Raw genomic sequence first — 26,303 nt, forward strand, 5'->3', positions numbered from 1 at the left:
TCCTCCTCCTCCCCGTGCTGGTGCAGGAGCCGCAGCCATGCAAGCAGTGCGCGGAGCCGCAGTAAATCCTCCCCTGCAGCCCGGGGCTCTGCCAAGCCCTCCCTTCCACCCAAATTTATGGGGAGCGGTCCCTGCCAGCGAAGCACGGCACGGTCACAGGGCGGAACAGACGGCACCGCTTGGAGGCTCCTTCCTGCCCCCGTCGGCCCCAGCCCCCCCTGGGCACCCCCAGCCCCGCGGGCAGCCCGGGGCTCAGCCAGGGCTGCAGAGCCAAAGGTCAGCTCAGCGCCAGCCCCTTCCTCCGCTGTCGCAGCAGAGGTGGAGCTGGCGGCGGACCCGAGCGCCTGCGTTTCCCGATGGCTGCGTGCTGAAATTTGCAGCCTTAATGGTGCATTAGCGCTGGCTCCTGCGTTTCATTACTCCTGAGAGCGAGGGAAGGCACAGAGCGAGCATAAAAGCCCCCCCAGCCCAGCCACCAAACCCCAGCCCTACGCGGCTCTGGCTGGAGGCACACATCGGGGGCCCCGTGCAGAGCCCCCTCACACCCACAGCCCACGGCCGCAGCCCGGCCCCACTGCTCTGCATCGCTCCTGGGCCACCATCCCGCTTTGCCTCCTGCTTCAGGCACACTCAGGGAATTCAATCCACTCTCTGCCCGACTCAGCCTTGGCTGCTCCTCCGTGCCACCGCTGGAGCACAGCGTAACGCCCTTGGAACCTCTCGGGGCTGGAGGATGCTGGGAGGAGGGCTGGCGCCGAGCAGAGCAGCACGCCCGAGTCAGGAAGCGGGGAGTGGTGGGGATCTCTGGGGTGAGATTTGGGGTCTCACCGCCAGCACTGGGCAGCGGGAGCCCCGCACTGACAGGATGCGCCCACCCAGCCCCACACCTGCCCATGGGCACCCCACGCTCCAGCCTTGCCTCCAGCCTGGAGCTGCTCCTGGAGCTGTCCCCGTGCCAGGGCCGCCATCACCTCCCCACAGCATCGGTGCTGCAGGGATGCGGGGGTCTCCGGTGCCTCCCAGTGCCCAGCCCCGTTCCCAGGCCCCCGCCCGCAGCCTCCGCCCTGGCCCCTCCTGCCCAGCTCTTCCTGGCCCCAGCGGCGTTGGGCAGTGGAAACATTTCGGAAACGCTTTTTACTGCTCTCAGACGGGGCTGCAGTTAACCCCTGCAGGAGCCGCTGCATTGGGAAAAGCGATTTCATTACAGCCAGAATTCCTCACGGGAAAAGCCGGGTTTGGGGCCACTGCTCACATAGAAACCCCGCGCTGCTCCCCGCACTGCCAGCTCTGCACATACAGATCATGCGCCACCAGCCCCACCGGCACCCCCGGGGCCATGGGGCCGTGCGCAGCCAGCACTGCTGTGGGGCAGCTCCGCACCACACCCACTGTAACCCGGCCCTGTTTCCAGAAGCACCTACAGAGCATTAGGTCACAGCCACCAAAATAGCAGCTCCCAGCCCAAATCGGGGCCATGAGCGCATTTTGTCCATCCCCCGCCCAGGTTCCCAGCATCCCGATGCCACTGAGGTCCCCAGAGGAAGGGACAAGGGCTGCTCAGAGCCGAAGCCTTGGAGTGCTGTGGGTTGGCCCCACAGCCCCCGGCAGCTCCGTCCCTGTCCCCACAGCCCTGCACTGGGGTGCTGACAGGGCTACACTGCACTCCTGGCCCCAGTTGTGCTGTGGGGCACAGGTCCCAGGGCTGAGGGGATACGGGACCTTCAGAACGTGGAGTCCTCCATCGCCAGGAGGGGGTTTGCTGTGCTCCCCCACACCTCAACGGGCACCAGCACTGGCTGATCCAATAATGCGTTCTGGAGACCTCAGGAACCGCTTCCACTTCCATCCCTCTCGGATCTCAGCTCAGATCTCCCCCACTGCACCCACAGCCCACTGAGAGCCCTGGGGCAGCCGTGATGAGCAGTGTTGTGCCACCCACCCCGCTCTGCGTCCTCAGCCCCTGGGGCACACGGAGACCCCAGACCCAAGCGTGCACCCCTGATGTTCAGCGATGCCCCACTCTGTTCCCGGCACCTGTTCTGTGCTGGGACCCGGGGTTCCCACTGGGGGGGTACGGCAGCGGGTTGGCACCGCCTCTGCTGGCGCTGAGCTCCCAGTGCCCCGGGGACCCCACAGCCGAGGGGACGCAGAGGGAGAGCCCCCGGCCCCCGGCGGAGCGGTGATGGAGGAGCCAGCCGAGTTGCCATGGAGATTTTCTCCCTAGCAGATGCTCTGGGCAGGTGCAAGAAGAGGCTCTGCCCCCCTCGCTGTGCGGCACAATGCCAGCGGATCCTGCACAAACAGGAAGCGCTGCGGCCGCGCGCTGCCAGCCCAGGGCCACCACCACCACCACCAGCATGGGGAAATCGAGGCACGGAGTGTCCCTCCCCAGCTCCCCTCCTTGCCCGCCCCAAAACCTGGCTGTGCAGACCCAATGTGTGCAACCCAAAGCTGGGGGTGGGGTGGGTGACCATGGGCACGGCCGTGCTGCTCAGCTGCTACCCGACCCCAAACCCCAAAGGCACCAATGGGGGGCATCTGCAGCACAGCAAGCTGGGGGGTGGCACGGGTGTGGGCATCAATGTGGGTGTATCTGTGGGTCTGGGTGTAGCTATAGGTGTGGGTATAGCTGGGGGTCTGTGGGGGTGTAGGTGTGTGTAGATGTGGGTGTAGGTGTGCGCCCAGAGGTGGGGTGTAGGTGGAGCAGTATGTGTGGGTCTGAGTGTAGGTGTGAGCGTATGTAGATGGGGGTGTGGGTGTAAATATAGGTAGGGGGTTGGATGTGAGTGTGGATGCAGACGTGCAGGTGTAGAGGCAGGTGTGGGTGTGAGGTTTGGGGTGTGGGTACAGATGTGGGCCTGGCAGCAGGAGGAGCTGTATGGGGGGGGGGGGGGGGAAGATGTAGGTGTGGGTTTGGGTGTAGGTGTGAACGCTGGGGTAGATGTGGGTGTAGGTGTGACTGTAGGTACAGGTATAGGCTCAGGTTTAGATGCAGGTGTTAGGTGTAGGTGTAGCTGTAGGTGCAGGTGTGGACGTACGCATACACCTGAAAGGTGCAGGTATGGCTGTAGGTGCAGGTATAGGTGTGGGCATACCTGTAAGACGCAGGTGTAGCTGCGCTGTAGGTGCAGGTGTAGGTGTGGGCGCACCGGTAAGGTGCGAGCGTAGCTGTGTGGGGGCGGCCGTGGCTGTCGGTGCAGGCACACGGTGCCGGTGCGGTGCCGTGGGCGGCGCAATGCCCCGCGCAGAGCCGTGCCCGCTCTCCGCTCTCCGCCCTCCGCCCTCCGCCCAACGCCCTCCGCTCTCCGCCCTCCCCCGGCCGCGCTCCCCGCTCCCCGCTCCCCGCTCCCCGCTCCAGGCCGGCTCTTCGGGGCAGCGCGGTGCGGGCGGTGCGCCAGGCCGGGCGCGCGGTGCCACCGCCGGGGCTCCCCGGGCCGCCGCCGCCGCCGCCTGACATTGGCTGGAAAGTGGAGCAGCGCGGCGGGGACGGTCGATGCGGATCGATCGCGGCGCGGGCTGCGGCGCGGCCCCACGCGGTCTCCGGGACGGCGGAGCCCATCCCCGCGGCGCCCCGAAGGCGGCGGGTCGCGGCCGGACCGAGGCGGCCCCGCGTTCCGCTCCGTTCGCCGGGGATCTTCGTCGTAACGCCGCGGGATCCTCTTACCGGGGGGGGGAGGCGGAGCGGCGCCGACCCGAGGGAGGGGATCGTTCGGAACCGCGCGGCTGCGGAGACTCGAAAGGGAACGACAAAATGTGCCCGACGACGTCAGGGAGAGCGCTGCCCGGCTCCGTCCTGCGCTCTCCGCCGCCCCGGAGCTCCGCATCGCGGGGTCTGCGACGTCTCCTTTTATTTTAAAGCCGAACGCCTTCGTTCGGCCGCTCCTGCGTGAGCCGCGCCGCAGTCTCCCGCACAGCGATTTCGCACCCGGCTGCGGCGTTCGGGCCACAACCGACGGCGCCCGGCGCTCCGCACGCACCGCGCCTCTCCGCGCCCGGGGGCCGACACCGCCGCACCGCTCCGCTCCGCTCCGCACCGCCTCAGGCAGCGCTGCCCTCCGCACGGAGCCCCGGGCCGGGCCGGGCCGGCTGCCCCCGCGCCTCGGGGGTGGAATTCGGTCGGGTCCTTAAAGCCCGAGAGTTAATCAAAGTGCTTTGAATATGTAAATGCTGAGTATTGTTTATCATCGCTTAGAGCTGATCCAGCAGTTTTCCTGCTCAAAGCCCCGCTCGGATGGCAGCTCATGAAAATTCACGGCGGCGTGGCACAGAGGTGATGGGTGGCGTTGTTACCCCATCTTCCGAGGGAACAAACCGGGGAAGGGCCTTCACGGCCCAGCAGCCATAGCCATGTCCCCTCCGTGTCCCTTCCACGTCACTCTCCACATCCCTCTGATGCCCTCTCCCCTCCCCCTGATGTCCCACTCCACATCCCCTCCACATCCCCCCGTGTCCCCCTCCATCCCCACACCACGCGCTGGGGGCAGCAGGATGCTCTGCAGATGAGATCAGTTGTGCAGGTGCTCCCTGCCCAAGCACGCTCCATATTGCGACGCGATGGCCGAGCACACACGTGTGACTCCGGAGGACGGGGACAAGCAGTGGGGTGGCAGTATGCTGGGGACACAGAGCTGTCCTGTGCCATCCCTGCAGCACACAGCTCTGCTGTTCCTGACTCCATCACCCACACGAGGTCTCACCGTGACTCCATAGGGAGGAGGCGCCCACTTTGGTCCCCGGTGCAGCGAGCGATGCGGCAGCGCTGCCAGCCCCAGGGGAGGCCGGGGGACAGCTGGGAGCAGGACGTGTCTCAGCCAGCCAAATTTAATCCTCCTACGTTAGCAAGGCTTAAAATAGGCTCCCGCAGCATTGATGAGGGTGGCGGAGCCGGCCCGCTCCAGCCCTCCGAGTATTTTGGGGAAGCGGGGACGGCCGCGTTGCAGACAAGCACAGCTGGGAGGAGCGGTGCTGTGAAGCTGGGGTGACCCAGGGAGCTCAGCACCCCCTCCTCGGTGCCGCTGTCACCTCAAAGCGAGGGCTCACCACTGTGTCACTGCGGAGCAGCTGCAGCAGGTGCTCACTGTGCTGCACCGAGGAGCACCTCCCCAAGCTTTGCTGCCAGGGGTGCTTCTGGGGCAGAGCGAGGCCACTGCCGGCACCAGCAGGAAGGGGGTGCTCCTCAGCGAGCCCCCATCCCAGGGCAGCGCAGGGCTCCATACAGACAGCACCTCCCGTCAGCAGCCCGTGCTCAGAGGGAGGAGGAGGGCAGGGAGATGGGCCGCGTAGCAGCGCCGTGTCCTGCCACGACCACATGCGTCCCCCCGGCACATTCCCGGCTGGTGGGGCTTCCTGCAACACCGGGCTGGGAGATCTGCAGTGCCTCCTCCTGCACAGCCCTTCGTTGGGCACTTGGGACAGAGCTGCGTGGGCACAGCAGAGAGGAAGCGATGCCGGGGGCTGCACCGTGCCCCCATTCCTCACTGGGGCCGTGGTTGGAGCCCAACCCACCAGAAGGCACTGGAAGGTGCTGGAAGGAGCGCATCGCACCGCCTGGCCTGCACTGCAGGAATGCGGGGGGCAGAGGGGTGACACAGCACCGGGCTCTGTGTCACTGCGCCGGGCACGCGTGGGACCCGCGGTGGGGGCTCAGCTTTCAGCCCTCCGCTATTTTTAATTGCTCTTTCCCAGAAAGGCCTGGAGACCTGCTTGCAGCCGGCCGCCCTAAAGCCGGTTCCAGTTAGGCGCCGGCGCTGGTGCTGCTCAGGGCTGTTATTTTTAGCAGGGCTGAAGGCATCGGCTCCGGGCACGGCTCGGGGCTGGCAGTGGGGCCGAGCGCCTCATCCCGCGGCCCCGGGGCCGGGGGGGGAGCGGAGGCGGTGCGGTTTTACGGCCGCCTCGGTGTTTTCTTTCTGGCGCTTTTTGGGTTCCTTTCATCTCCGCGCTTCACGCTGTGCGGAAAGGAAGACCAAAGGCGGAGGATGGAAGCGGTGGTCATCGCCAGAGAGCCAGGACACGGCGGAACGGCGGCTGGTTTTAATTAAAAACCATTCGCTGGCAACGTCGGAAGGCGTGCTCGGTGCTGCGGCTGTGGCAGGGCCGGAGGGGAAGGATCGCAGCGAGAGCCTGAGCCAGACACTGCCCCACGGCACCCCACAGCCCGGCCCTGCCGTGCCCCAGCGCCGCCACCCCCGGCCCTCGCCCCTCCCCACGTGTGCTCTGTTCGCCCCAGCACCGATTTCTGCCCCTATCCCACAGCTCCGAGCCCCACACAACGGGCTGTGTGAGCTGTGCCCCCACTACCCGCGCACTCCCAGCACCGCCCCCGCTCCGCAGCCCCCCGCTCCATCCTTCCCCGCGTTCCCACTCCGCTGACCCCGGGCCCCCCGACGTGTCCCAGCTGCGGCGCCCCCCTCACCCCCCCCAGCGTCCCCACGCGGTGATGCCGGGGGAGCCGCGTTCGAAGCGGCAGCGCTGACTTTTGCCGCTGCGACGAAAGCCGCGTGGAGGGGGGCGGGGGGGGAGAGAAAAAAAACTGAGCTGCAGCGGGAGAGGGATTGCTGAGCTGTGCTGTGGTTTTACGATCCCTAAATAACGCCGGGAGCTGCGCTGTAAACACATGGCGGGACGGTATGCGCGGCCGTGCCCCCCGCCTGCATCCCGGTGTGGAAAACGCTGCAGCCTGGGAAAGGAAAAAGGGAAAAAAAGAAAGGGGGGAAAAAAAGAAAAAAAAAAAAGGTGGGAGGGAGAGGCAATAAAAGAAAGCAATCCGCTTTCTCGCAAAAGAAAAAGAGAGCGGAGAGCTCTCCTGCATTATTTAGCGGGCGGTCCCGGACGCGGCGCTGCGTTGGGCTCTGAGGGCAAACGGCCCCCCCCGGCCCGGCACCTTTTGTCCGCGGGGCGCGGCGCTCCCACGGCGCGGAGCTGTGCGGAACCCCCGCGGCCGGAGTTCGGCCCCCGCCCTCACCTGCGCTGCCCCATTTTCGCTCCGCTTTGAAGAGCAACAGATGAGGACCCTCCCCTCCCCCCCCCCCCCCCCCTCCCGCGCCCCTTCGGATGTGGCATTCACTGCCGTTGGAACGCCGGACGCTCCCGCTGCGTTAATGCGTCCCGAGCGGCGGCATTAAAATAAATGGGGGCGGGGGGGTGGGGGGCACTGCCCGGCGCTCGCGGAGTTTTGTGTCCCGGAGGCGGCGGGAAGGACCCCCCCCGTGCAATGCGGGCGGCCCCGGGGGGGGCCACACCGCGGTGCCGTCGGGGCGGCGCAGCGCTCAGCGCATCTCTGCGGGGCTGCGCCCGGGGGGGGGGATTGAATTGCCGCCGGGAGAGCCGCGCGCCCTTCCTCCTCCCGCAAGGTCGCGGCAGCGCGGATCGCGTATCACCGCGCGGAGCGCTCCGCACACAGCGCCGCGCGGCCGCGTCCCGCACCGCCCCCGCACCGCGCGTGTTTGCGTTGGGGGCGGCGCGGGGCAGAGTCCGGGTGACGATCGCGGGGCCGGTGAGCGCGGCGCGGCGGGGCGGGGGCCGGGGGGGGGCCCGGCGCCCTTTGCCCGGGAGCCGATGGGCTTTTTCCAGCCCTGCCCGGGGAAAAGAGATCATGAAACGCCCCGAGCGCAGCGCGGCGCGGCGCAGAGGAAGCGGCAGATAAGAGCGAGCCGCGGCCTCGCGGAGATGAAAGGCGATTGCGAGAGCCGCCCCGGCCCCCGCGGACAAAGAGCTCCTCCAATATTAACGAGGCCCCGCAGCCGGGGGAGCCCCACGCCCGCGCCGCCGCCGCCGCCCGCAGCTCCCCGGGGCCGCTCTCTGCCTCCGCGCCGCCCCCCCCCGCGCAGCCCCGGAGCGGGGACGGGGGGCTGTGGGGGGGTCCGCCACTTCGCCTCCGGATTTGCATTTAAAGAGCGCTGGGAAAGGGGGGGTGGGTGGGGGGGGCGGGCAGCCGCGGTTCTGCCCTTTGGCAGTCAGCGCGGGGAGGGCACCAGAACGCCGGGGATCCGCGGCGGCCCCGCTCCGTCCCGGCCTCATCCGCGCCGCCGGCGCCTCCTTCCGTGCGTCTGGGGTTTCTCCCCGCGGACACCCGCGCTGCCCCCCACGGCCCGGAGCCGCCGCGGGTGTCGGAGGGCGGAGCAGCCGCAACACCGCCGCCCCCTCCGTCGCGGCTCCGGAAGCGCTCCGTACGCCGCGGGCAGCGCGGGATTTGCATCGCGCAGATGGCAGCGCGGCGCTTCAAAGCGGCAGCTGAACGGCCCCGCCGCCCCACCGCCACACGCAGCTGCCGGAGGCGTCGGGGGCGGCTGCGTGGGGATGCGGCTGTCGCGGCGCGGAAGCGGCACGGCACGACACGGCACGACACGACATACCACGACACGGCACGGCCAGAAATGCCTGCGGGGCGGCTACAGACGCGGCGTTGTTTACCGACATACGACGGAACGGCGGGACCCGGGGACGGCCCCGACATAGGGACACCACTGACCGCATGGACAGCCCTTCGAATAGGGGCGCCGCCTCAGCCCAGGAACACCCCTGGCGTAAGGACACCCCCGACATAGGGGCACTCCCCGAGCCAGGGACACCCCCTGACATAGGGACTGCACCAACCCCAGGGACAGCCCCTGACGGAGAGCCACCCCCCAAAATAGGGTCAGCCCCTGACCCAGGGACACCCCTACATAGGAATCACCCCCAGCGTAGGGTCGACCCCTGACACAGGACCCCAGGAACCGCAACCCCTGCAGCGGCGCAGTGGAGGGGGGGGGGGAGGGGTCACTGGGGCACGCAGAGCACTGCATCACGTGTTAAAGAGAAAAGGGGGAAAAACAGAAGAAATAAAAGAGAAAGGGAAAAAGGAAATAGGACAAATAAAAGGAAAAAAGAAAACCGAAAATGAAAATAAAATAAATAAAACAGCGCAAACCGGACAGCCTCGCGGAGCGGCGCCGTTCCCGGAGCTCTGCTGCCGCCCCATGGCCGCACCGCATCCCGCCCGCTCCGCTGCGGGGCAGAAGCGCTCCGCTCGGGCTGCTCCGCGTGGCCCGACGAAGAAACGCGGACGGGCACACGCGTGACTCGAGGAGAAACTCACAGAGCAGCGTCGGCCACAGACACGCGGCCGCAGAAGGGCAGGAACACAAACGCATCCCCCAGGGCTGGGCAGAGCCCCCCGGGCAGCGCAGGGATGGGCAGCAGGACAGGGACGGGAGGACGGGGAGCAGGGACACACGGAACGGGGGCGGCAGGGAGACAGACACACGTCACAGGGGAAAGGAAACAAGCCGAGGCAAGCTGAGAAATGGGCCAAAAGAGCAAAAAAAGCAATCCAGCCACAGCGAGTTGAACGGCATCGTTTAATGGTGACCACACGGCAGCAGGTTACAGCAGCTCCAGGCGCACACACGCTGCGGGAAGGGCACATGCAGGTCTGCAGGCACCCACAGAGCCGGGCTGCTGTCCCGTCCCGTCCCGTCCCGCCCCGTCCCTAACCTTCCATCACGCACCCCAACAGCATTTCTGGTCCGCCCGCATTCCCCGCGGCGCTCAGCTCTGACTCACCCCCAACAGCCGCCGCTTGCGCTGCCCGCCCCGCAGCGTGGAGCGGAGAGGAGGGGAAGAACCCGGCAGGTTGGGGCTGGGAAGGCAACTTCCGAGCGGGTGCAGGAGCTGAAGGTGCTTCGCTGTCGCTGAAGGACGAGGTCAGAGCGGCCTCCCCCGCACTCGCGCACCCCTCGGGGCTCTCCTTGGTTCTTCCAGCAGCACAAGAAAGCGCGCCTGCAGCACTGCCTGCAGCCGGAGCACAGTGCGCTCACCCGAGCTGTGGCACAGGAACATCTCCGGCCCTCACACCCTGCAGCTCCCGGCAGGGCACGGGGAATGCTGCCCCACGGCCCTTCCTGCACGATGCCGCCTGACGCTGCAGCCCAACGGCCGCACAGCTCTGCTGCTGCGAGCAGCCCGGGGAGCAAAAGGGCCGCCAGGACGCACAGCACGGCGCTGCAGCAGCACCTGGGGCTGCCAGGGCTGGGAATCAGCTCCTGGCGTGTCATCCCACACCCCCATGCGATGCACCCAGAGCAAAGAGGAAAAGCCGGGGACGCTTCAGTACACTGCTGACTTGGAAACGCTGCTACAGCAAAGCAACTCAAGGCAGACGCGATTCCTGCACTGCCAAAACGCTGCGCGGCAGTCAGGGGGAGCCGCAGGCAGCGCCGAGCAGCCACCGGCCGCCGGGAGCCGGGCTGAGCTCCAACCTCAGCAGCAGCTCTGCAGGCGTTGGCCTCTGAGGCAGGACATCACCTGCGTGCGCTGACCGGCAACTCCTGCACGTTGACAGCATGGCAGAGGGGCACTGAGAAGTTTCTGAAACACACGGGATCGTGCACAAGTCCACAGAGTACGCAGCCCGTCCCTGCACACCCGGGCAGCAGTGCTCTGCCTGGCACAGCGGTGCTGGAAGGCGCTGTTGTGCCAGCACTGAGTGCTGATGGGCACAGCACAGCACTGCCACAGCTGCAGCCACCGAAATTATCCAACACTTAAGGAAAAAAAAAAGTGTTTGCTTAGCATAGAATAAGGGGAAAAAGTGGGAGCAGTGTGTGCACCCTACGGAAGGGTCAGTGCAAAGTGAGCCATGCGGAGTGAAGTACTGAAAATACAACAAGTTAAAAATGGACAGAGTGAAGAAGTTCATCATGTCACAACTCACGGCTCCCAGGAAGTCACCAACCAGGGCCCACGGCTTCCTGGCTTTGACCACATCAGAGCACAGCCAAGCTCAGAGCAGCACGCTGCTGGCCCTATGGAAGGCTCCTGGCCAAACCCTGCAAGGCTCTCCTGCGCAAACTCGCACGTGGGACAGCACCCATCAGAAACATCTCTCACTTCAGCTTGCTTTTCCTGAACCACGGTTTTTGCCATGCCCTCGGTGAGGGACTCCAAACTGCTTCATTTCAAAGGGATCAGTCATCTTAAGCGGGATGTATCTAAGCTGAAGTTGTTATTTGGGACTTAACTGCGACACTGCCGTGCAGCTGCACTGCTGCCAGCTGCGCTCCTGTGCCTGCCAGCACTCCACTGCCTGCCCTCACAGCTCTCCCGACACCTCCAGAACTCTTCCAGCAGCTGCTAGGTCAAAAAACAGAAAAGCCATTCTCGTGTGGCTCATTGGTAAGCAGCCGAGGGGAATCCCACATCCTACCTGCTGCAGGGCTCCCATCTCCAGCCCTCTCTCCTTCCTGTCTCTAAGCAGCACACGGCAGCTGTGGATGGCCCCGGCCCCATTAGGAGAACTGGGATGCTCCTGATCCTGCTAGGAGAGCAGGAATGGCCCCAGGGCAGCTGCCGTGTGCTCCCTCCCCGCTCCACACAGGGCTGCAGGAGCTTCAGCCTACACGTGGAGTTCAGCCCCACGTAAGGGCAGATGCAGGAAAAGGACGAGACAAAAGCAGATGCCTCAGGCAGGCTTGCAGCCACCATCATGCATTCCAGTTCCAGCAAGTTCTTACCCAGGGCCACACTGCAGCAGATGGGCACCTACTGCTCTTCCAAGCAGCACAGAGGCCTCGTGGCACAGCATCCAGCACTTCATGCCCTGCACGTTACTGCTCTCCCCTCACCTGCAGCTCCGTCACACCTCGCCCAGCCCTACGCTGCACCGCCTTACTCCTCCTGCCTTCAGGAGCTCTCTGTGCAGCAGGCCTAAGGCAGCAGCCCTCACACCTGCGGGAGATGCACATATAGCTCAGCGTCACCTACAGCTCTGCACAGAGGACTCTGAAACACACAGCTCACACTGACAGCTGCGGGTGTGCACACGAGGACACCGAGAGATGAGACGAGCAGAACAGGTTTAGACCAAAGGCAGTGGACATTTATTCCTCATTTGTGCAAGAGTGTAAAGATGCATTTGAGAATGGATGGGACACACTCCTGTGGCGGAGAGCTGGAGGCCACAGCCCCTCCTGTATAGTCGATGGCTTTGTTTACAATTATACTAAGAGGAGAAACTTGCAGACTCACCTATTCACACGAATGATGCTGGCAAATACACTTGTATACAAAGAAAAGTTCCAAACTACATTTTTCACTAGATTCAAGTGAAGACTTTGTTCAAAAAAGACACATACAAGTACAATTTAAAAGTGTATGAACATTTGCAAATGTTTAGTGCAAAGTAATTATGTAAAAGCTACATTTTATGAAAGTTTGTGCTGATGTGTTTGGTAGTTCGTTTTTTTTTTTTTTAATACCCTTTTACATCCATTATTTTAATTACATAAGGTTTCATTTACCTACAGTACATATGCATTGTGTTAGGTCCCATGCAAGTGGGAATAATACCATTAGGCTCTGTAAAATGTCACTGATTCTCTTGAAGTAAACTGCTTATTTGGTTTTAACAGTCAGGTTCCTGGCACAATACACATCCTGCTCTGGTGTAAGAGCTCACGTCTGCCTCATTCGGGTGCATAGCCTCGTGTGATGCAAACCAAACTGCTTCATGATTTTCAAATGCAACCGTTTGTGAATGCAGGAGTTCTAGAGAAATCCATCGTTAGTTTTAGCCTGTAACAAACTGCTCTTAATAATTAAAAGCCTATTCACACAGAGTTATATGTAATGACTGTAGTAATCAGTTTATTACACAGATTAATCATTCTTGAACGTACAAGCTCCAGGGGAGCAGTTGGGTTTTTAAATATACACAAGTTTTCTGTCAAATGGATTTTTACCCTTACATCCAGAAAGACCTAAGCAGTTAAAAAAACTTAAGAAAAATAAGAGCTATTAGCTATGTATTAACTGAGAAACCACATACAAACCAAAAAGAGCATGAAGGAGGGGAGAGAGTTGAAACAAATCAACATCACTTGATGCACTAATAGCTCCGATCCATTTAAATGTTGACCAGTTAAACTCAGACCTTCAGCACAGGATGTGGGTACGGTTCAATTCATTGGTCAGAACATTTACCTAAGGTGTAGGTCCTTCAGAATAAAATGAATACAGAAACGGCTTCAAGTTCTTCACCTTGTTTTTCATAACTGTTATGAGTTTAAAAGGATTCCACTTAAAATCCTTCATGGATCAACAACTCTGCCCCCAGAAATATTAAATCCACCGTAACTCTCCCATTCACATTTTATTACCCAATTTAAACGAACAAGGAATGCTTTTAGGCTCACAAAGTTATGACTGAAGAACCAGCTTTTCACACACACACTTCTCTGCTAGGAGTCAATGTTGGTACGGGGAAATACAGTATTTCTATTTTGTTGTTCCAAGTATGTACAACACGCAGCACTGCTGTATCAGGTAAACATGTGCACAGGGGAAGATGAGGCGTGGGCTCATAGAAAGCAGTCAAATGGAAATCAAAAGGACTTTCTCTTTCAGAGTTCCCCTATCTTTATTTGTAGAGGTTATCCAATAATTTCTTTAATTACATCGCATACTTCTGAGTCCATTCCCGAGCTATTCTGTTGTACCTGTATGTATAAAAAGAGGATTGACTTAACATAACATCCCAACAGCATTCCAGCTCCCGCAGTTCACTCTGTAACACCAGCAGCATCATTGCTTCGTAAGATTAAAAGGGAGCAAATCGAAGCATTGTGCCAACAGGGGAACAAACAACACCCAACTGCACTTTGTGGAGAAGAACCGAACGCGCCGTATTTACGAGCGAAAGCTCTCTTTGCGATTCAAGCCACAAAACAGACCCAGAGCAGCTGTGAGAAGTACTTTCAGGAAGGTTTCATCTGCTCCTCTCCCAGCTGCTGTATCCCTGGGAAACTACGACTGCAGGTTTTGAATCCGTGCATACTGGAAAACCACAGACCAGAGTCTCCCTCGCACCCCACTCTTCCTCCCCCAGGAAGTTAAGCCCAGTACCCGGACACACTGAGGTGCCAAACCCTAACAGGCTCACACTGCGTTTAGCTTTATGTTCATGGCTACCAGGACACAAAGACTTGTCCGCTGCAAGTTTTCATTCTAAAGGCACAGTCTGCTCCTTTCTCCCAGCCACCTGTAGCTTCTGCTCCGCTTTACAGCCAGAATCACATCTAGAGGAAGCTCAGGATAACTACATAAAATAAAGCAGTTGTTGTGACTTACAGTACTAATAAAAGTTGTGTTTCTGACTACAGAATTCGAGTTGTTCTACAGAGTTTGCAGAAAAAGCATCACAAGGCAGGAAGTTTTCTAGTTATTTATACCAACCAAGTTTTTGTGCTGCAATATTGTCTGTAGACAAAGTTCTTTAGCTTAAGAAAATCGAGAAACCACAGGAAAGCAACTGTCACTTGCTTTGAGACTACGCAAAACCAAGTGCAGTTACGTATAAGCACAGAAGCTTCTGACTCTGGAGAAAGGGAAAAAAAGTCCTACATCCAGTAAATAGGAAAGCACCATCATACACTTAGCTGTGAGTTGACGCATGCACTGCAAATCTTGCAGCTCTGAGCTCCCTATTTCTCAAACACACAAGTTTGAGAATCATTTTCCCTTCCTTCCTTGCTCTCATTAGATAACTCTGTAACTTTAGGAATTAACACCAGTGATCAGAGCTGGATGGGAACAAGGAGGTAAAAAAACCCTCACATGATCGTATGGCAACTACAGCTACAGAGAAGGCAGTGTTACCCAGCGAGTTCTCTGCCTTGCTATCCAGCGGCAGTCAGGCTTCCCACATCTCTCACACCCCTGAGCCTCCGGGCAGGGGTTGGGAGAGCAGAATCCCTCCCACTGCTAAGAGCACAGCAAGTCTGAGAGCACCTCACGAGGCTGTCTGCGTACAAGGTTATGGGACCAGACAATGTGCATCCCAGGGTCCTGAGAGAAGCAGGTGATGTGGTTGCCAAGCCGCTCTCTATCATATTTGACAGGTCGTGGCTGCCAGGTGAGGTCCCCAGTAACTGCAGAAAGGGAAGCATCACTCCCAGCCTTCAAGAAAGGGAGAAAGGAAGACCCAGAAAACTACAGGCCTGGGACCCTAAATGTCTGTGCATGGGAAGATGGAGCAGATCCTCTCGGAAAGTACATGAGAGATGAGGAGGTGATCAGGGACAGCCAGCACAGCTTCACCAAGGGCAGACTGTGTCTGACCCACCTGGTGGCCTTCTATGATAGAGCAAGGCCAGTGGTGAAGAAAGGAAGGTAAACTGCTGTCATCCACCTGGACTTCTGCAAGGCCTTTGCCATGGTCTCACACCACATCATCATGTCTAAACTGAAAAGAAATTGATTTGAAGGATGAGCTAATCAGTGGATAAAGAATTGGTTGGTCACAGCCAGAGGGTCACAGTCAACAGCTCCATGACCAGGTGGAGGCTGGTCACAAGCACTGAGCCCAGGGGTCCATCTGAGTGCGCTTCAATGTCTTTATGAATAACACAGACAGCAGAATCAAGTACGTCCTTAGCAAGTTTGCTGATGACACCAAGATGGGCAGTGCAGTTGATACGATAGAAGGAAGAGATGCCATCCAGAGGGACCTGGACAGGTTTGAGAAGTGGGCACACATGAATCGAACATGGTTCAACAAGGCTAAGTGCAAGGTGCTTCACCTGGGTCAGGGCAAACCCCGATACACATACAGATTGGCAGAAGACCTCACTGAGAGCAGCCCTGCAGACAAAGACTTAGGGGTTCTGGTGGCCAAAAAGCTGACAAAAGGCAGCAGTGAATGTACCCTGGGCTGCACCAAAAGAGAGACACAGCCAGGAGGGTGAGGACAGGGATTGTCCCCCTCTGCTCTGCACTCATGAGGCCCCATGCTGAATGCTGCATCCAGGCCCTGGGCCTTCAGCAAAGGACAGACATGGGGCTGTTGGAGCAGGTCAAGAGGAGGCCAAGACAACATTCAGAATGCTGCGGTACCTTTCTCACAAAGAAAGCCTGAGGAAGCCAGGCTTGTTCAGTGTAGAGAAGAAAAGGCTCTGGGGAGACCTCACTGTGACCTTCCAAGTACCTGAAGGGAGCTTATAATTAGGAAGGACATCAACTTCTTACATCATCTGACAGCAATAGGATAAGGGGGAACAGTTTTAAACTAAAAGAGGGAAGACTTAAGTTACATGGCAAGAAGAAAATTCTTTATTCAGATGGTGGTGAGGCTCTGGCATTGGCTGTCTGGAAAAGCTGTGGGCGCCCAATCCCTGGAGGTGCCCAAAGCCATGGATGGGGTCCTGGGCAGCCTGAGCTGGTGGGGGGCAACCAGCCCATAGCAAGGGGATTAGAACTAGATGAACTTTAAGGTGCCTTACAGCCCAAACCATTCTCTGCTTTTGTGTTTAAACTGGTGCTTTTAAACAAAACATTTTAAAATCTTCTCATTAGTGTACTTCCCTTCAGTTTTGCAGTTCACTTCAGAAGAAGCCTGTGTCCTCCCACCCTCTCTCTACACCACTTGTTCTTTTCTTGGGTTCTCAAATGAAGATGAAATGGTATTTTGTTATTTCTTTGCTTGCAAGACTCCATCATCAATAGCTAGCACAGAAACATTCTCCCACCGAAGAAACTTGTTCTCCCTCTGCTGGCTATGCAGGATTAAAGCACACAGTAAAACTGATGAGTTTAGAAGCCTTAACATCATATGAAACAGATTTGCACTGTTCATTTCACATTTTCATTAAGCAAACCTGCAATTAACAGCTACCACACTAATGAAAAACTATTGTGTAGAATGAAAATGCAGTAAGAAACCCAAAGAAGAACAAGGTCTCTGCTTACTTCTACCAGAAAACATGTCTTTTTCCTACAGCAATCAAAAGCTGTCAAAATAGCTGTATAATACAACCCATGAAAGCCTAAACCCACCACGTTTACAGTGTTAGAAAGGAAAAAATCAAAGTTCACACTTCTCTGAGAAGCGTTTTTTTTCCCCCAGTTCCCTTTTACTATTTAAGCATTGACACTGTTTATGTTACACTTTGGCTTCCATACTCACTTTTCTCTATCTGTTTTGTAGATCCGTGCAATCTCAGGCACTAAAGGATCATCTGGATTGGGATCACACAACAGAGAACAGATGGACAAAAGTACTAGGGAGAAAGAAAAAACACTGCATTAGTTTAAACACAGCTGAAGACACCTGCAGAAGTCAGGCAGCCTACTTGCTTCCCCCAGGCATTAGTATTAGCAGCATTTCTTAAAACAAGGTGCAGTAATCCCACATACTTCAGCCAAACCATTTGGAACAGAAGTTCTAAACTAATCAACTATGCGTAACAAGCTTTTCCAATCTTACCACCACAACTGGGAATCCTCTGGACAGGAATATCCCACTAGAACCTTTAAATCCTAAGGGAGACGTGTACTGTTTGAAAGCCTTCTCAGGAGTATACCTGCTATTACACTTGAAACTCAGCTTCTGCATTCACACCAGACACAAAGCACTGAACACAGAAGCATCAGTATAAATAGGTACTGTATATATCCCAGAAGCCACATCCCACTAGCGTGATACTGCCTTGCATAGCATCAACCTTCATCCATATAAGGAGCCAGAAGACTACAGACAGATGCGTACATTCTTACACTCACAACAAAGCAGAAGAGATGAAAAGGACAAAGTTATAAGCAAAGCACATCAGGACAATACTACATGAAGCATGTCAAGGGCTTCTTGCCCTCTAAGGAATGCCAAACGTTCCTTTGATTATAACTGGCTGAATGCAATACAAACAGTGCCACTCCATCAACAGCACTAACAGAGTTGTCACAAGGCCTCTTCCAAGCACGTCAGAGATGGCAGCAACTACAAGTTTGAAAGCACTGATCTGTCAGAACTTCCATCAGTTGCTACTCTGACCTGGAGTAGAAGAGGCAGAACTAGTGCACTGAAACACATCAGTTACAAAGAGAAAGAGAAAACAGCACATGTTCCACAGTTCACTTTTAAAAAAAAAAAGTGAGCTTATAAGAAAGATCACAAAATAAAGAACGGCAAGGTACAGCTAGAGAAGAGGAGAACGGGTCTGGTATTTGTGCAAACTGCAGAAGATTCTAAGTAGGACAGAAGTGAAAGCTTCAGGAGATGCTCAGTGATGAGTACAATAGCCCAGGTCAGTTTTCCTGCATGTTTCTGTAGACTTGTCACAGGCATGGTATGAATCTCAAGTGAAAAGTTCCAGAATAAGTTTACTGGTAAGCTCTGTTCCTGATTTAAGTGAACAGGTCCTGCTCTTAAATGAAGACCAATCTCTTCCTCCAGCACCCTCTTCTGCTTTGGATCAGAACAGTACCACTACCTCAGAAGAGCTGCCCATCTCCAACCAGACAAAGCTCATTGTTCATCACACATGGTACTAAGAATTGAGACCTCCAGGATGGTTGCTTGCGACTGGCAACCGCAAGGATGACTTTGCCCCACTACTATCAGTCTCATATTTAAGAACTCAGTAATATGGAAATTGATCCACCCATCACTGTCCCTGTAATATCTGGACTACGCATCCCAGTGAAGTCTCTACTGAAAGTAATCTTTAGAAAGGAGAACATCTTTTACACTTCATAAGTATTATATCTTAAGCTAGAACAAAGGCTTACCATAAAAAGTGCATCTACAAATAGCTTTTAATTTTACATTATTTTCTGGTCTCAAGAACTTCAGTACCAGCCATCTCTTGCACTAGTTAAGTTCCACAAACTTATAGTTTAAGGAACAACTGGGATTTAAGTTTTAAATCCATTATTGCCAATTTCACTCTGCACTCATGACTTTTTAATTACGAGTGGACAGTAGAAAAAGAGAGCATTCTGCACAATCAATTACCCCTTGGATGATTCAGATAGCTTCCTTCAGAGCTTTAGCTGTGTGCTAGAGGCATAGAGAAACCATTAGACATGAACTGCTGTCCTTTACCAAGGCTGGAAGAGAAGGCAGACAAGGCTGTAAGGGACACAGCAGCTCATCACCTTTAGCTCTTTCCACCAGTTTCAGCTTTGTTCTCTCTGCCACCTCAGACATACCTGCAGCTAACCAGTGTAGCTTGAACATGGCAGGTTTCTGTAGCTCCTTTCCTGTGGCCTTTGTCTTTGTATTTGCCAGACTCCACAGACAGACATTGAGGTCTCCTCAGGTGGAAGGATGAGTAAGAAAAGCTAACATCCATTCCCCCCTTTTAACAGAAGGAAGAAATCAACCCAAGGAGCACTGGAACAGGCACCAAAGGGCCATGGCTGTGGCCCCAAGCTGCTGGAGGTTAAGGAGTATTGGGACACAGCTCTCAGACCTAGGGTTTGAAATTTGGATGGTACTGCACAGAGCTAGGGGTTGGACTCAGTGATTCTTGTGGGCCTTTTCCAGATGGGAACATTCCAATTCTGTGATTCTATCCAGTTTTATTTTACCATAGTCCCTTAATTACCATAGGTGACTTTGCACAAGATGGTTTGACCCAAAGCAGCAGCACGCACCTGCAAACCTCTGTTCAGTCCTGTCTGCTCACTTTCCCCAGCCACTGACAGCGCACCCTGCAGCACCAGGCAGCAGCTCCTTGCACACCTCCCAGCAGCCCTTTTCCAGCACAGGCAGCAGGAAGGACAGGGTGCTGCTCCACACCCACAGGGCTACAGCAACACCCAGTGACACTGCCCTTTAACATGATCAGCACACCAGTCAGTACAGAGAACACTGTCACATACTCCTCACTGAAATAGGCCGTGCTTTATTACAACTCCATCACTAGCTGTGTGCTTTCAGCAATGAGTTCTGGCATTCTAATAACTTCAAAAACAATTTCTAGATTTTGTTTTGCAGTAGATCTCTTCTATTATAGTATCTCTCCAAAGTTTTAGAAACTGGACTCAATCATGCAGTTCCAAGCTTCACTGACACATTCATTCAGTTGCTTTTTTTTTTTTTTAAAGTCTTCATTAATCAGAACTATTCTCCACTACTTGCTCTGACTTATAACTTCAGATCTTTCAATTTTATCTGTACAGCTTCAGCAAGCAAAGCAATTTTAACTGGAATTTATTTAAAGTAGTTTAATTTTAATAGGCTGCTGAAGCCAGCTAGCTATCCAAAATAAATTCAGGAAGTTCTTCTGTTGAACACACAGGCACAAGTTTTAGACCAACAAATGTAGGCAGTCTCTAGACCACCATTAAAGCCCCTGGAAAGAAAGAAATACCTTGGCATAAAATTTAAGAACCCAAGTGTATAAGAGGAGAGAGCAATTTACAGATCTTTAGGAGTGTCAATTACTTCTATGAGCTCTTTGATGCAGTAATAAGGCAACACTGTGGAAAAGAGAATGAGCAGAACACCTTCTTCAGGGCAACTGAGTATTATTGGAATGAATTTCACAGTAGAGCCTTGATATTCACTGTCAAGTGACAATATTAGCAGAACACGGTATAGTGTACAACAGTAGAAAAGTTCACAAAAGCAAGTTGTGAGCACAGTATTAAGCTGAATGTGGTGGTGCAGCTTGAAACTGAGAGATTGAGTCCACTGATTAGAATTTGAGTGATACTTCCTACAGCAAATGAACTACTGCAGATTAGGTTGAACTATACAAGGTATAGAGTGACACTGTTTTATGCCATGATCTGTTCATCCTGCTTGAGAACAAACAAGGCTGCTGCAGTGCTTGTGGAGCATCAGTTTGACTGCATTTCTCAAATCTTCCACTGAGAGATATTAACAGTGTAGGAGTGTACATGCTTCAGAATCTAGGTTTGCATTTGTCTGTAATAGTAGAATAGATAAAATTTAACTTCCCACTGACTCAGAGGGTTCAAGTACCGAGTTATTTCTCATCTATTCACTCCTAATTGCCAAAGCAGTCCAGCCTGTAGCAAAACATTAAGCAAATTAAAGCAGTCCGTTAAAGCCTCCTTTCATTCAAAAATTGGTTTTCCTCCAGCTTTGTTTCATTTCCCTGAGCGCACAGCCTGTTTAACTCCAATACTTCAACTGTGAACTCCATCTATCTCCCACAGACAATGAGAACTGCTTATCCTTTAGAGGACTCCTCCCTTCTATGAACTAGCACAGAGCAAGTACTTCACAACCTTTAAATAAAGAATCAGGAGAACAGAACTAATCAAGGAGAAAGACTGTTAACAAAGTGTTTCTCAAGAAGCAATGGGCTTAGCTCCCCCACAGAGCGCTGATAAGGCACTCTGGAGCAGACTGATCACTTAACACTTGATATTGGTTAAGGATGCTCCAGCAATGTGCTGTCTGAAGCCAGCTGAGGTCTTACCAATGTAACAGTGCACAACCCTGACCTAAGTCCACTCTGCAAGACTTCCCTTTACACTACATAATGCTCCAAAATTCAAGGGTAGTCTGTCTCAAGGTACCTCCGACGTGCAGAGAATCACACCACTTACAGCTTGTCAACAAACTTAAGAACACACTGTTGCTGCAAGATTCATCTCATCTTCTCAGCAGGCTTTTGTGCTGTGTTCTTGCATCACCGACAGTGGAGTCTGCCATTAGGCACTTTTATCCTTCTCACTCTGCCAAGCCTCAGATGGAAATTGCAGGTAGATGCAAGTTCAATATGTAAGCTCCATGGCTGCACTTCCTCTGCCACAAACAGCTCAGTCATTACTCAGGACAGGATTCACGAAGCAGGCTCTTCACAGTGCTAGCCAAATGAGCAATATGGAGAACAGTTAAACCCACCACCTGCCTACTGAAACATGCTATTGTCCCACACAACTGAGGCACATCAAGATCCCGGAACACAGTAGTAAGCAGACATCTTCATAAATGAACTCCACAGGGCTCACTGGGGACAGTAAGCTCCACATCCAGAAGACTTTCCTAGAGTTCCAGCAGGAAAAAAAAGTCAACAGGACCCATGGCAGTCAAGTTCTGTTGATGGCAGGGACGATTTTGTAATCAAGTGCCTCATACCGTTCTGACACCTTCGCATACCTGAGGCACACAGCTGCAGCTAACAGTTTTAAGAGCTTGAAGAAGCTGTGTACCAGCCTAGTGTATGACACATCTGCACAGATGTGCAGACAATTAGACCAAGTCTAGTCCTTGTCTGCTGTAGGAAAGGTTACCACTGAAAGCCTTTATTTAAGCCTCATTAGGAGCACTAAAGCTACACTTCTAGTTTCTCTAGATATCAGCACTACAAAAGGCCAATACCAGTTCTGCACTATCACACCATACTGAGACTATGATCCCAGCTAATTAAGAAACAAAGATGCTATTTATGTAGAAGCCTGAATTGTGACCCGTAAGGCACAGACTTCCACAAGATTACTAGGAAGAACTGACGATCACTTCTGCTTTTTCAGTGCAGAAATCTTCCAAATTCAGAAATCAAAACACTGTATTTGTTAACAGAGCCAGACTGGGCCTTGTATCAGTTACTTCCAGCTAGAATCTAACTGGAATTCCAAAGAAAACTTAGCTCAGTAGCCATCCATCTACAGGTCAATTCAGGATGAGAAGCAAATAAGGAGCAATAGAATTTCTGGATGAACCAGGGAGAAGAAATTAAAAAGCAAGCACCAATTTGATGAGGTACCTGAAAGAAGCTTCTTAACTGGTGCTCTGGCTCAACTGCTGTTTGGCACTATTACTACTCTCTAAACAGGTCCAATCTACAACCAATCTAGGAGTAAAATGTTTCCCTGGGTACCAAGGAGCTCAGGTCAGAAACAGCTAAGGCATTCACTGATGTTCTACCTCCACAAAACCCCTGCTAATCTTAACTTTTACATTAAGGGCAAAGAGCACTCAAGTACATCAGTGGAATGAGGAGTACAGAGCAGCTGTCTCTTAAAGAGAAGTTATCCCTGTAGAGTCAATTCCTATAAGGGGCAAAAGGCATCATCAGACCAGGCCAGTCTTCTCCCACCAAAAGATGATCCATTTCTAAGGAGCAGCCAAACAAAGACTGTACCAAGAAAGTTCCTTTTACAGTACTGACAAAGCAATGAGAGTTCCTTTCAATGTCAGGTTGTCAGGAAAATAAGATACATACTCAGCTACCAGCCCTGGCTCAAGTCACACAGCCATCTCAAGATCACCATATAATCAAAATGCTTTTGTGCTGACATGGAGCAGGAATACAAAAAAGGGCAGTGCCAGCTGTTGTACACCATGCCAATAACACGAGCCCACCCTTCCCTGCTCTGCTCCAGGAAAATTACAAGCACTATACCACTAAGTTCTTCCTGTAGGAAGGGGTTAGTTATCCTTCTAGAGAACAGGCTACCAGCTCTGACAGCATTTTGCTTTTTGATCTTGTTTGTACACAGATGCATGTTTTTCAACAAAATAACAAAGCTCAGGTTTAGCTTACCCTGATACTCTGGGGACTACAAAATCTTAGCAAGCATACATTTGAGCTTTGGACACATCACTGCTCAGGAACTCAACTCCATTCCAGGGGCCTTATCCAGCTCTCCTACTCCCCAGAACAGCTAAGGTTCCTCTTTTCCTAACCGTCTGACAGCTAAAATCCTCCACATCTAGGTCCAGTGCTACTTGGGGCAGTTGGCAGCTTGCTGCTGCTGCTGTTAAGGGGCGCACCTGAAGGACTTCCACAGGGAGGACTCACAGGCTTTCTTCTGAGCAAAGCACTTTGAGATGGTTTTACAAAGCTTCTCTTAGCAGCTTTCAGCTCTGCACGTGGAGCTGACAGCGCATCAGGACTACTGTGAACACCAAGGCAGAAGCTGAACAACCATCTCTACGTACAGCACAGGCACAGTCAGCATGCCACAACACAAAGAGGCTCAGAAGTGTATTTTGGGAGATACTGAACACGAAGTGCTTGACTGCTGAAAGTGTTTCTAACATTCTAAAGTTTCTAACAACCAGCTTCATAAACGATACCATGCAGATTTAGCTTTAGGCTCTTAATTTTCCTTTTTTTTAAAATCTTTAGTATCCTTATAGCCGAGATATTTTGCAATTTGATAAACTAACTTTGAACAGGTCACTTCATTTTCTGTATGTGAGAACAAGTAAACATGAAATCTGCTGAGGTTCTACCCTCACATTAATAGAGAATCACAGAATCAAAAAAATCTCAAAACAGACTGCTGGAAGAAGTATTTTCCTGTACAAACACTACATTTGAGTTTCAGACAGCCATTCATCTCATGTTCAGAAGCATCTGGGATCTGAAAGTTCCAGAGCTGCACTCAGAGTCAGCTAATTGCCCACAGCCAGGTTCAGATGACTTACAGCCATCTCCAAGGATGGAGACTCCACAGTTTCTTGACAACCTGTGCTGGTGATCATGCACTCTCAATAAAGGGGAGCTTCTCAATGTTCAGAGGGAACTTCTGGTCAGATGTGTGCCCTCTCCATAAGGAAACTGGAGACCTGGTCATGAGGAACATGGAGAAGGCTGAGGTGCTCAGTGATTTCTTGGCCTCAGTCTTCACTGGCAACAGCTCAATTCACACTGCCCAAATTGCAGAAAGCAAAGGTAAGAACTGGGAGAAGGAAGGTCTGCCCGCTGGAAGCGAAGATCAGGTTTGAGACCATCTAACAAACCTGAAGGTGCACAAGCCTATGGCACCCAATGAGATCTATCCCTGGGTTCTGAGGGAACTGGCAGATGAAGTTGTCAAGCTGCTATCCTTCGTATTTGAAAGGTTATGGCAGCCTGGTGAAGTTCCCACTGGTTGGAAAAGGGGACACAAAACTCCCATTTTCAAGGGGAAAAAAAAGATCCAGGGAACTGCAGACCGCTCAGTCTCATCTCCATGCCTGGCAAGATCACAGAGCAGATCCCCTTGAAGGCCCTACTGAGGCACGCAGAAAACAAAGAGGAGGTGATTGGTAGTAACCAACATGGCTTCACCAAGGGCAAGGCATGCCTGACAAACTTGGTGGCCTTTCATGATGCAGTGACAGCATCAGTGGATAAATGAAGAGAAACTGATGCCATCCACCTGGACTTATGCAAAGGGTTTGACACCATCCCGCATGACATCTTTGTCACCAAATTGTAGGAAAATGGATTTGATGGATGGACCACTCACTGCATAAGAAATCAGCTCAGTGGTCACACTCAGAACTGTGGTCAACTGCTTAATGTCCAAGCAGAGACCAATTATGAGTGGCGTCCCTCAAGGATTGGTGCTGGGACCAGTGCTATTTAACATCTTTGTAAGTAACATGAACAGCAAGTTTGCAGATGAAACCAAGCTGACATTCTAGAGGGAAGGGATGCTATCCAGAGGAACCTGGACAGGCTGGAGAGGTGGACCCATGCCAATCTCATGAAGTTCAACACAGTCAAGTGCAAGGTTCTGCACATGGGTCAGGGCAATTCCAAACACAGATACAGGATGGGCAGAGAATGGCTTGAGAGCAGCCCTGAGAAGAATTCGGGAGTGCCAATTGATGCAAGACTCAACATGAGCTAGCAATGTGTGCTTGCAGCCCAGAAGGCTGCATCAAGAGATGTGACCAGCAGGTCAAGGGAGGTGATTAAGCCCGTCTACTCTGTCCTTCTGAGACCCTCCCTGGAGTATGGCATCCAGTTCTGGGGCCCCCAACACAAGGGCATGGAGCTGTTGGAGCAAGTCCAGAGGAGGGCCACAAAACAGAGGGCTGGAGCACCTCCACTACAAGGACAGGCTGAGAGAGCTAGGACTCTAATCTGGCAAAGGCTCCATGTGAACCTTATAGTGGCCTTCCAGTACCTAAAGAGGGCCTACAGGAAAGCTGTGAAGAGACTTTTGTAAGGGCTGGTAGAGACAGGATGATAGGAAATGGCTTTAAAATGGAACAGGGTAGATTTAGACTAGATATTAGGAAGAAATTATTTACTGTGAGGGTGGTGAGACACTGAAATAGGCTGCCGAGAGAGGCTGTGGATGCCATTCAAGCTCAGGCTGGATGGGGCTGTGAGCAACCTGAGCTAGAGGGAGGTGTCCCTGCTTATGGCAGGAGGTCGGAACTACAAGATCTTAAAGGTTCGTTTCAGCCCAAAATGTTCTATGACTGAAACTGAATTCTTTAAGTGAATGAGATTGAAGTTACTCACTAGGTAGGGTCTTCCAATGCACCAAATATAAACTCCATGGCTCCTTTGTTGAGCACCCAGCACACACAGAAACACAAAGAAACAGAGCAAGTTGCCCAATCTTTACTGAAGAAATTCTTCAGTTTAACACTTAACTCACGCACTACTTGCCAAGCTCAAAACAAAGTAGGGTTTTCCCAAATATGCCTGAGAACAATTAAAAGCTGGTGAATACACTTTATTCTCCTGTTACAGACTACAGATTCTTATTTATTAAGACAGTGATAACACTAAGTTTATGCATTCTGCTTAAGCTTTGGAATCAAGGTAACCACCAAG

The 26,303-nt window shown here is 53.8% G+C and overlaps 1 protein-coding gene across 11 annotated transcripts in view; it reads right to left on the reverse strand.

Moving 5' to 3' along the window:
• Window positions 1–11,835: 11,835 nt before the first annotated feature.
• The window catches only part of UBE2D2 (ubiquitin conjugating enzyme E2 D2), a 30,186-nt gene continuing 15,718 nt past the window's right edge, over window positions 11,836–26,303 (reverse strand). For 7 of the 11 annotated variants that reach the window (XM_046900529.1, XM_046900526.1, XM_046900528.1 and 4 more), the window contains 2 exons: window positions 16,940–17,033; window positions 13,372–16,529 (listed from right to left, as the gene is read on the reverse strand). In XM_046900529.1, the coding sequence (XP_046756485.1) occupies window positions 16,445–16,529; window positions 16,940–17,033 (179 nt within the window). In that variant the 3' untranslated portion in view covers window positions 13,372–16,444. Of the gene's footprint in view, window positions 16,530–16,939; window positions 17,034–26,303 lie in introns of all 11 variants that reach the window. The other 4 variants (XM_015293551.4, XM_414470.8, XM_015293552.4 and 1 more) reach the window with 2 other exon arrangements.

Source organism: Gallus gallus, chromosome 13, assembly GCF_016699485.2.
Source record: "Gallus gallus isolate bGalGal1 chromosome 13, bGalGal1.mat.broiler.GRCg7b, whole genome shotgun sequence".
NCBI classification, from domain to species: Eukaryota; Metazoa; Chordata; class Aves; order Galliformes; family Phasianidae; genus Gallus; species Gallus gallus.